Source organism: Gigantopelta aegis, chromosome 4, assembly GCF_016097555.1.
Source record: "Gigantopelta aegis isolate Gae_Host chromosome 4, Gae_host_genome, whole genome shotgun sequence".
NCBI lineage: Eukaryota > Metazoa > Mollusca > Gastropoda > Neomphalida > Peltospiridae > Gigantopelta > Gigantopelta aegis.
Window position 1 is genome coordinate 60,508,812 of NC_054702.1, and position 12,007 is coordinate 60,520,818.

The 12,007-nt window shown below is 40.7% G+C and overlaps 1 protein-coding gene across 2 annotated transcripts; it reads right to left on the reverse strand.

Moving 5' to 3' along the window:
• Positions 1-4,149: 4,149 nt before the first annotated feature.
• Positions 4,150-12,007, reverse strand: LOC121370860. Of its 2 annotated transcripts, XR_005957734.1 has the most exons (3): positions 11,748-12,007; positions 10,669-10,836; positions 4,150-6,138 (listed from the first exon to the last, which is right to left on the reverse strand). XR_005957734.1 is itself a non-coding variant. In XM_041496368.1 (2 exons), the coding sequence occupies exons 1-2, from the start codon at positions 10,979-10,981 to the stop codon at positions 5,984-5,986; spliced, it is 468 nt and encodes a 155-aa protein (XP_041352302.1). In that variant the 5' UTR covers positions 10,982-11,339; the 3' UTR covers positions 4,150-5,983. The 2 variants fall into 2 exon arrangements, 1 of the variants encoding a protein (XP_041352302.1); XM_041496368.1 differs by lacking the exon at positions 11,748-12,007 and having other exon boundaries at positions 10,669-11,339.

The window sequence follows — 12,007 nt, forward strand, 5'->3', positions numbered from 1 at the left end:
TTAATAGTCTAAAACTCCTTAAACAGTTAAGAAAAGAATTTTCTTTAAGTTTCTATAATGCTTACCGGATTTTTTGCCCCCCCCCCCCCCTCCGCTAACTACAGCCCTGCATGGTCAGGTCGTCCCAGAGTAACTACCGCCGCTCAAGATCGATACATCCGGGTGTTTCATCTTCGAAATCGAACCACAAAAGCAACAACCACAGCCACACAAATCTCTGGACTACGCAGAATTTCTGACCAGATAGTTCGTAATCGGCTGAGGGAGGCAGTACTTTTCCCTAGAAGACCAGTGCGGCGTAACGTTTTGAAAATGATACGAAATAGCGGGTGGGGTGGGACGTGACCTAGGATCGATTCCTGTTGATAGACCCATTGGACTATTTCTCGGTGGAGCCAGTGCTCCACAACTGTTATTACATAGACCGTAGTATGTACAATCCTGTCTGTGTGGGATGGTGCAAAATACCCATGGTTACTCATCGAAAAAGGTAGCCCATGGTACTGTTGCAGCGTGTTTCTTCTCGAGTTATCTCTGTGGTCGTTAACTCTATATCCAATGCCATGTAACCATAAATAAAAGTTGTTGAGTGAGTCATTAAATAAAACATTTCTATCATTCTTTGGTAGGAAAAAGTTTGTTTTGTTTAACGACACCACTGGAGCACATTGATTAATTAATCATCGGCTATTGGATATCAAACATTTGATAATTCTGACTCGTAGTCATCAGAGGAAACCCGCTACATTTTTTTCTTAATGCAGCAAGGGATCTTTTATATGCACTTTTTCACAGACAGAAAAGGACATACCACGGCCTTTGTTCAGTTGTGGTGCACTGGTTGGAACGATAAAAACCCAATCAGTTGAATGGATCCACCGAGGTGGTTTGATCCTGCGACGCAAAAACCTCAAGCAAGCACTCAACCGACTAAGCTAAATCCCGCCCACTGGTAGAAAAGAGAAAAGGTGAATTTATGACAAACTAGCGTCAGTGACGTTAAGTTTGGTTTTGTTATTATTATTATTATTATTATTATTATTTTAGAAAATGAATGCAGACTGCCATGTGCAATGTCGTGAGCAATGGATGATGATAACCATGCTGTGGATCATTGACAACTGTCCGGACGTGAACACCCTTTGGTAACGCACAGGAATTGACATATAAACAACAGGATAGAAATAAAATTATCTTAAGCACACACGCATTGTTAATTAGTAGTTTATGTTTGGTTATGCATGTATAGGGTTGTACATAATGCCCACAAATATCACAAAATTGACATATTTCATTTTCACGACAAATGCCACAATTTCACTTCCATAAATGGTTGAACAAACAAATTACTCATTTCACGTTTGGCTCGCTCGATGCGCGGTCGGTGTGGGATCGATCCCTGTCGGTGGGCCCATTGGGCTATTTCTCGTTCCAGCCAATGCACCACGACTGGTATATCAAAGGCTGTGGTATGTACTACCCTGTCTGTGGATGGTGCATATAAAAGATCCCTTGCTGCTAATCGAAAAGAGTAGCCCATGAAGTGGCGATATCGGGTTTCCTCTCTCAATATCTGTGTGGTCCTTAACCATATGTCTGACGCCATATAACCGTAAATAAAATGTGTTGAGTGCGTCGTTAAATAAAACATTTCTTTCTGAACTATCCATAACATTTACCCGTAGTAAACAAGTGGGTTCGTGAATATTTTCATCGTACTGATAAAGTGCATTTTGTAAAAACAACAGCTCAGAAGAGTTATAAGTTTTGGTTTCATCGTTTGTTACCATGCAAACTGCATGTGTTCATTGAGCTTTTACTTCATTTTTTTTTTAACAAACCTGCAAGTTTGTTAATAATTTTTAAAAATATTTAATTAATACAAATTTCCATTATAAATGTACCATACCATTCATAGTGAATGGTATTCCATAAAGTTTCATGTGCTGTGGCTTAGATACGAGTTCGTTTTTGGAAGGTTAGGAATGTAACATCACACACGTAATGTTAGTTTATTTTATATGCCTGGCAGAAGAAATGAAATGATTTATTTTGTTGTTACATTTAATCGGTATATATCTGAAAACGTTAATAATGTGTTCTGAAATGGGCATGGGTGACATTTTGTATGCACTAAAGCTTCTTTATAGACGCAATTAGGCTGCAAATTTTTTAATTATGAGATAGTTTGTTTTGTTTAACGACACAACTAGAGATTAATAATAAATCACTTACTGGATGTCAAACATTTCATATGTTTTCACACGAAGTCTTAGGATGAAAGGAAATGGTTTATTTAACGACACATTCAACACATTTTATTTACGGTTATATGGTGTCGGACATATGGTTAAGGACCACACAGATGTTGAGGGAGAAAACACGTTGTCGCCACTTCATGGGCTACTCTTTTCGATTAACAGCAAGGGATCTTCTATATGCACCATCTCATAGACAGGATAACACACACCACGGCCTTTGATATGTCAGTCCTGGTGCACTGGCTGCAGCAAGAAATAGTACACACCATGGACTTTGTATTACCAGTTGTGGAGCACTGGTTGGAACGAGAAATAGTCCAGTGGCTCCAACGATGGGGTCCGATCCGAGACAGACCTTGCATCAGGAGAGCGCCTTACCACTGGGCTATCCCCTCCCCCATGTTTTCGTTGGGAAAACTCTTAGTCAGCAGTCCATTTTAGCAGATACCGGTATAAATATATTCAATTATATAATTGCCGTATGCCTCAGCATTATTAATCAGCTGCCACGGTAATTATAACACAAAGACTACACACAAAATGTCTTTCCCACTGACAAAGAGTACATAGCCGACCTTGTTTTTATGTCGTGGAGCACTGGTTGGAACGGGAAAATTATTTATAATTCTTAACGTACTAAATATTTAACACCTCTCAATGAGCCCAGCGTTATTACAGGATAGGCACCTAGTTTTATTACAGAATGGGTCGTTTTGTATTACAAAATTGGTACTTATTACACAATAGGTGGGTTTTCTATTACAAAATGGGTCATTTATTACAAAATGGGCCTTAACACACAACCCACAGACAGTGTGGTTACCCCACCACACCTCACAGCCTCCAATGTGGGTGTCCGACCAATATAAAATGCCAACGAACGATTGCATTGTTATCCATTAGGCCTAGTGTCAATATTGTTACATTAAGAGTGAACACTGCAACTGATAAGTGGTCATTATTACATTAGCGGCTATTTGAACACTACGGGGTAAAATCGCAATCGCTAATATCACCGAGATGAACACTTAGTCTAATGGGCGTAACTGTTGTTTATGATTTGCTACATCTATAAAAGCAACCACTATTGCAACCCACTGTCAACAGTGGTTGCAGTTGCGACGACTATTTCTCATGAGTTACAATAATGGTTGAATTTCGTCCATTATTGTTAAAAGGTCAGAATAGCGGTTGCAGTTGCGACCATTGGTATTAAAATGACAAAAAGAAAGAAAGAAAGAAATGTTTTATTTAACGACGCACTCAACACATTTTATTTACGGTTATATGGCGTCAGACATATTGTTAAGGACCACACAGATTTTGAGAGGAAACCCGCTGTCGCCACTACATGGGCTACTCTTTCCGATTAGCAGCAAGGGATCTTTTATTTGCACTTCCCACAGGCAGGATAGCACAAACCATGGCCTTTGTTGAACCAGTTATGGATCACTGGTCGGTGCAAGTGGTTTACACCTATCCACTGAGCCTTGCGAAGCACTCTCAGGGTTTGGAGTCGATATCTGGATTAAAAATCCCATACCTCGACTGGGATCCGGACCCAGTACCTACCAGCCTGTAGACCGATGGCCTAACCACGACGCCACCGAGGCCGGTATATGATGACAACTACAGCAGCAACATAAAACACACACACACAGCGAGAGAGAGAGAGAGAGAGAGAGAGAGAGAGAGAGAGAGAGAGAGAGAGGAGGAGAGAGAGAAGGAGAGGAGGAGGAGAGGCCGGAGAGAGAGGAGAGAGAGGAGGAGAGGAGAGGAGGAGAGAGAGAGAGAGAGAGAGAGGAGGGAGGGAGGGAAAAAACACCATATAACACACATATAGCACCAGCCTCCCCAACAAAATACAAACAAACACAAATGCTAATGGAAAATACATTTAATTCACAAAGCTCAAAACTGTAACATATTTATCGTTGCATTGTCAAATATGACTGCACATGTAAATGCTTGGGTTTATATCAGCTAATAAGGATATGAAGTTTACTTTAGGACTCTTCCAGAACTGAATGAATAGTAGCTGCAGATTTAAAATAATAATATTAATTATGATAACCACCGATACCATAATAATAATAAACAATACTAGTACTACACTACTACAAAAAATAATAACATGAAGAAGAAAAGAAGATGATGATCATTATAATCAGAGGCGTAGGAAGGTGCTAAAAGAGGGGGTAGCAGATGAATAAATAAATGTATATAAACCATCGCTGCTGCTACCCAACCGCCACTACCCACACCCCTACCACCCCGCTTCCTACGCCAGTGATAAATGGCATAGGTGTTGTGTATGGTGGATACGTTTATAGTTTATTTTATGCGTGGATGGTATTGGTAAAACAAATATGTTCTACCGCTGTCATATATCATTTCTATAAGAGTCCTATGGAAAATATTAGTTAATATTATATGATGTCTGATTAACAACTAGTATTTAAAATGTTTCTATTGGATGGCCCCCTCTTGCACTACTTGTTATTCTAAAATACATATGCTTGCTATGCCAGCACCGGTTCATTTGAGTTCAGATGCGTTCATGAATTCCATTATGTTATGCTGTGTAACAGTTTTCTCCTTCTTTGAAATCCAACGCAGAACAATTGCACAAAGACCACAGGTTTCTGACAACACATTTGTAAGAACGTTTAATAATCTCTTATAATGTATACATCCTATAGTGGCTTCACTACCAGCAGACAGCACAAAAAATGTTTCCACTAGAAGATAGTCTTGCACTTCCTGTGCTACACTAAATATAGAGGAACACTGTTGAAGCACACGTTCCGTTCAGTTCCGTCCTGTTCACTGGGGTTCAGTTCAATCTGATAATTTTATTCTTTTTGTGAACGATTTCATTGGATGTAAACTGACTCTTCGTAAACCTTGTGCTGCACTAAATATAAATGAACACTGTTGAAGTTCAGTTCTTTCTTTCTTTTACTTAATTAGCGTGCCTACATCCAAAAGAGGATCAGGTACGTCCATCCCACGCCCGTTCAGTTCTGTTCATTGGCGTTCAGTTCATTTCAGATGAAGTCTGATAATTTCTTTGAGAAGCTTGAACTGCCAGAAATCTGTACAGTTCATGACAGGACAACACACACTGCATAGTTTAATAATCCTTTGTTGATGCACCAGCTGTACCCAGAAAAAGCCCAATGAGTCCATAAGGGGAATCCATCCTGCGACTGATCACATTGCATAGACATTTTATCATCAAGCTAAATCCAGATTCCTCATTATTGTGTTTAATTTGTCCATTGTTTAAACTTGTCTCCATTGTGACTTCTATGAGGTAGGCATCTAACTGTTATCAGATTGAATATCTTGATTCCAGTAGATTTCAAATCTCAGTTAGGTCCACAATTTGTCGTGTATGGGAATTATATTGGTAAAAATGTCTTTAGGCTCTACCGTTGAACAGCTATGTCCACCTTTTATCTTCAGAGTCATTGCAGATGTTGTGCACGTATTTACTGTTAATAGCGTCAAAGGTGCTTCCTCCTTCTATACATGCTTCCTCCAGGATCAGTCGAAAACAGATGCCATCAGTACCTGACCTGATCGTTGACCTCGTGTTGTGCTGAAGATATATTAAGCACTCTATCAGTCTCCCCTCTTCTATACTCAGCTGTCCAGCTGACCATTGGCTTGGGCTTGGCAACTCTGTTCTGTGTCAGTCTTCTGTCCATCTATATTCATATGAGATTCTTGTCCGCAACATACCTGAGACACTCCTGCAGGGAGTAAACGAACTCCATGCTGGGACAACCGAAATTTTGTGTTGGCCGGGAGATATCCCAGGACTGCACTAGATCCAAAAGTGACGAATGACGGCGAAGGGTCTGATCACCTGAAATACAAAATGCATACATTACAGCACAGTTCGAGTCTAACACCAAACTAGTCCAGTTTACATTAGCAGTTTGAGCTGGACCCAAACAATGATTACATTTCATTAACAAAGTTTACAATTCTAGTTGGATTCAAATAATGACTAGCAATTTAACGATCAGGAACACAAATGTTGTGTGTCGTCTTTTCTTTGCATTCATATTGTTATTATTAGGTTCCCAAGCCAAGGCTGGAACCTATTGTTTTTGGTGGGATTATTTTAAAGAAAAGATTAATGCTGTTAAAATTATTCATATATGATTCACTGCAGTAATAATATGCTAAAACATGACATCTTAACTTTACTTTGGTAAGCTTCTATACTGGAATACTTAGTGGTAAAGCGTTCACTTGGTGCGCGGTCGGTCTAAAATCGATCCCCGCCAGTGGACCCATTGGGCTATTTCTCGTTCTAGCCAGTGCTCCACGACTGGTGTAACAAAGGCTGTGGTATGTACTATCCTGTGAGTGGGATGGTGCATATAAAAGATCCCTTGCTGCTAATCGAAAAGAGTAGCCTATGAAGTGGCGACAGTGGGTTTCCTCTCTCAATATCTGTGTGGTCCTTAACCATATGTCTGACACCATATAACCGTAAATAAAATGTGTTGAGTGCGTCGTTAAATAAAACATTTCCTTACTTCCGATTTATATTAATTGAGAAAACATTGGTCCACACTAGATTATAAATGCTTTATTCTGGGATCTGTAATTGGACAGAGTTCTGAGAAAAATGCCTACAGACTTTTCATCACTCTCAGAGTTGCGACGACAATGAAATGCTGTCGCAAATCATGTTTGCGATAGCTTTTGCAACGGCATTGCCGATTGCCGCCGCGAATTTCGAGGGCTGGATTATGTGTATTGGCCTCAATCGCGAATTTTGTTGTTTTTGTATTAAAGCTATTTTTGTGCCGTCTGGTTTCTCATTTTGTAAGAAGGAAGGAAATGTTTTATTTAACGACGCACTTGACACATTTTATTTACGGTTATATGGCGTCAGATATATGGCTAAGGATCACACAGATATTGAGAGGAAACCGACCAGGGAGATTGATTGTGTTAAAAATTAAGTGTATAGGTTATGGGTATTGGCTTCTATCATGAATTTCGGATTGTATGTCAGTTTTTATAAAATTCACGTGTAAAAACTCTTGAAATTCTATATTAAGTTTCTACTGCCTATCTACATAAAAGTTTCAACATATTGAATTAATCCGCTGCTTCCTTCCAGGGGAATTGGCATTTCTAATGTTAAGTCCGCCCCTTTCAGGGAATGTCTTTCATTTTTCAAATGGGAAAATCAGTGTTTGCCGAGAAGTTTTGAAGTTACAACAATATTGTTTTCACTGTTGTAATCTACTCCTTTGAGTGAAGTAAAATGTTGCTTTATATTTTGTAACTATTTAAATGTTTCACATAGATTTTTCTAATAAAAAATACACATATTTGTGCAGTATGTATGTTTAAATTTCTGAATGTGTATGATACGATTGATAAGTTACTGCTTTATTATTAGGTGAAATATGATGAAGTCTATAATGAAGTTTTCATATAAGAAAAGATTACAAAACAACATTAGAAAAACAAAACGAATTTCGTTTCTTTCATGGCTACCGGCCTCGTTGGCGTTGTGGTTAGGTCATCGGTCTACAGGCTGGTAGGTACTGGGTTCGGATCCCAGTCGAGGCATGGTATTTTTAATCCAGATACCGACTCCAAACCCTAAGTGAGTGTTCCGCAAGGCTCAATGGGTAGGTGTAAACCACCTGCACCGACCAGTGATCCATAACTGGTTCAACAAAGGCCATGGTTTGTGTTATCCTGCCTGTGGGAAGCGCAAATAAAAGATCGCTTGCTGCCTGTCGTAAAAAGAGTAGCCTATGTGGCGACAGCGGGTTTCCTCTAAAAAAAAAACAGTGTCAGAATGACCATATGTTTGACATCCAATAGCCGATGATAAGATAAAAAAATCAATGTGCTCCAGTGGCGTCGTTAAATCAAACAAACTTTACTTTCATGACTAACAGCTGGCGAGTGTATGTGTAATGCATTTAGGTCAGCAGAGAGAGAGAGAGAGAGAGAGAGAGAGAGAGAGAGAGAGAGAGAGAGAGAGAGAGAGAGAGAGAGAGAGAGAGACGGACTAATGAGAAAATGTAACGAGGAGAGAAGACTAGATGAGGAAGGAGAGAGGGGAGAGCGATAGTCGATTAATAAATCATCTGCTTTAAGTGGTACCGTTAGTAAGGCCTCCACGAGTCCAAAATATTGGACTCGAGTACTCGAGGGTCGAACTCGACCCGGATCCGAGTACCTGACACTTACACTAGATGATGATCAGATTAAGAAATACAGTTAAATACCATTCTGCATCTTAATTTCAGCGCTGAACATAGATGCCAAAATAGACATTTACAAACTGGTTGATAGAACAGGTGCTTCCCGTCAACAGTGGATTTCCGTCAACAGGAGCTTCCCCTCAACGGGGGCTTCCCGTCAACAGGAACTTCCCGTCAACAGAGGCTTTCCGTCAACAGGGACTTCCTGTCAATAAAGGCTTCGCGTCTACAGGGCTTCGCGTCTACAGGGCTTCCCGTCAACACGGAGAGAGAGGGAACTTGGGATGAGGAAGGAACAGAGGGAGGGTCAACACGGCTGACGTGCGAGTGGGCAAATCCGTCTGACTGCTTTAAGTGTACATTTTTGTAGATTCCCGTGCTGCCTTAATATTTAAAAAATAAACTTTCCGTCAACAGGGACTTCCGTCAACTCAACAGGGGCTTCCCCTCAATGGGGGCTTCCCGTCAACAGGAACTTCCCGTCAACAGAGGCTCAACAGAGGCTTCCGTCAACAGGGACTTCCTGTCAATAAAGGGCTTCGCGTCTACAGGGGCTTCCCGTCAACACGGGCTTTTCTTTCAACAGGCGCTTGCCGTCAACAGAGGCGTCAGTTTCAACAGAGGCTTCCGTCAATACAGGCTTCTCTTCCCGTCATAGGGCTTCCCGTCAACACGGGCTTTTCGTCAACAGGGGCTTTCCGTCAACAGAGGCTTTCCGTCAAGGGGCTTCCCGTCAATAGGCTTTCCATGTCAAGAGATACTTCCAGTCAACGGTTTCATGTCAATTGAGGCTTCCCGTCTACAGAGGCTTCCCGTCAACAGGGGCTTTCAACAGGGGATTCCCAACAATAGAGGCTTCGCGTTAACACGGGCTTTCTCGACGACAGTGGACTTTCCGTCAACAGAGGCTTTCCGTCAACAGGGGCTTTTTCCGTCAACAGGGGCTTTCCGTCAACAGAGGCGTCCTGTTAACAGAGACTTCCCGTCAACAGAGGCTTCCCGTCAATAGGGGCTTCCCGTCCGTCAACAGAGGCTTTCCAATAGAGTTTCCATCAACAGGGCTTTCCGTCAACAGAGGCTTATCGTCAATAGGGCTTTCCGTCAACAGGGACTTTCCGTCAACAAGGCTTCCCGTCAACAGGGGCTTCCCGTCAATAGAGGTTTCGCGTCTGCAGGGCTTCCCGTCAACACGGCTTTCCGTCAACAGGGGATTGCCGTCAACAGAGGTTTCCCATCTACAGGGCTTCCCGTCAACACGGTTTTCCTTCAACAGGGGCTTGCCGTCAACAGGAGATTCCCGTCAACAGGGACTTCCCGTCAACAGAGGCTTTTCGTCAACAGGGCTTTCCGTCAACAGAGACTTCCCGTCAACAGAGGATTCACGTCAATTGAGGCTTCCAGTCAACAGATGCTTCCCGTCGACAGTGGCTTCCCCTAAGAAAGCTTGTCTAAAACATGAAGTACAGAGAAAAACTAGACCCGCCAAGCTTACAAAATTGCCGATTAATAAATTAATATATTCGTAATTTTACCTCGTAGAATGTGTCAGCTACGTATGTATGTATCTATTTTTGTTTGTATGTATGTATGTATGTATGTATCATTGGGGGCCCCGTGGCCCCCTTCCTCTGGCTACATCACTGACATGTATATAAAGACAATAACACTAGCGTCTCCACGAGCAAGACTCGAGTCCGTTCACAGGACTTGAGTACCCGTACAAGGAACAACACTCATGTAATAATAAATTGGTTTAAAGGTCAATTTGCCATATGTTTGCCTTCGATTATAATATAGGGCTATAAGAAATGGAGGGAGAACAAAAGTTGAATGTGTGGAATGGAATGCAATGGCAGGATTTCGCATCCATGTTCAGCGTTGGAATTAAGATACATAATGCTTGTTTACTTTATTCCTTAGTCTCATTATCTAGGTGTCGGTTACTCGAGTCCGGGTCCAGTTTGACTCTCGAGAACTTGAGTCCAATATTTCGGACCCGTGTTGGCTATAAATAACACTAAAACATTAACTTAAACTTGTTCACTAACAATTTTAATTAATGTTCCTATTCGAAAAAAATAAATAAAAAAATAAATAAATAAATAAATAAGTAAATAAATAAATAATCAAAAAGAATAAAATTATTTTACCCTCACTGGCGGACTTCTGGCAGCTGCCCGTACGAGTATCTTCCACAGGGGCGACATCCTCCAAAATAAGTGAATTATCCTGGTCTAATTTCCGAGGAATCACACAAAACAACTTCGGAGCCCTTCGCATCCACATGACATTGTATTCACCTGGGAGCGGCACCGTATCTGGAACAACAGTGCTCGTGTTTGACGCCAAGTCGACAAGTTGTGGAAAAAAAAACTTTCTCAAAAATACCCTCCATCCACGGTGACGATCCTTACCCCACCTCCCTTCGTCCCGTCCTGACTTACTCCAAAAATTTAATTTCATTACCCTATATCACAATATTGACCGTATTACAAAGAAAAATTCTTCAGTGTGACGTATTTCGTCTATGACGTAATCAAGTGACTAGATACGTTAACTCATGCATGTTCAGAATTTTAATAAAGCAATTTAAATTTTCACTCAAGTTTTAACTTAACTTTCTGAAAATGGTGCTGTAACACAGCTAAGTGAAAAACGTATGCCTGTATTAATCAAGCAACTTAAGTTAAATATAACTAATTAAATAATAGAGAAAAACGTTAAGTCCGTGGTCGTTAAGGAAGTATTTCCTTTTTATAAACATCCGGTAGAATTTACTTCCTTTTTCTTTCTTCTTTTTTTTTTTTTTTTTTTTTTTGGGGGGGGGGGGGGGGGGGGGGGGTAAAGATGTGTAAATAAATATAACATGGGATTTGGGGGAATAAAAAACCAAAATAAAATAAAAACTAAACAAAAAAATACGAATGAAAAAAATACACACACGCACACACGCATACACACTCTCACGACCCCATAGTGAACCAGTATTTTGTTGGTGTTATTTTAATATCAAAAGCAGAAGCTTACTGATCAACATAACCACAGGGGTGGATGACATTCACAAACATGTTTTAACTGAACGTTAGGCTATTGGGCATTTAAAAAATTACACCTGGGACCCTAATCTCGATTCAGATTCAAAACTTTTGAAAGTTTTGAATCTCAATCGAGATTACTGGGGCCCGTACCACGAAGCGATGTTAGCACTACTATCGCCGTAAATACCTACCATGAGACCTTCATTTGATTTTGTACGATCGCCATTTCGTTACACGACGCGGCGTAGCTTACTATCGTCGTAAATTACAGAGAAAATTATATCATTTCGGAGTTCCGATTATTTCCGGTTTAGCGCAATGAATTCTGGGAGAGGTCACAGGTCAATGTTGCCTACTTTTGGTAGCGGGAATCGAGTAGGCCTATACCGTACGTCATCTATTTCCTGATTCGAATTTGTTGTTTTTTAACGTAAAAAAGAAGAAGAAAAAA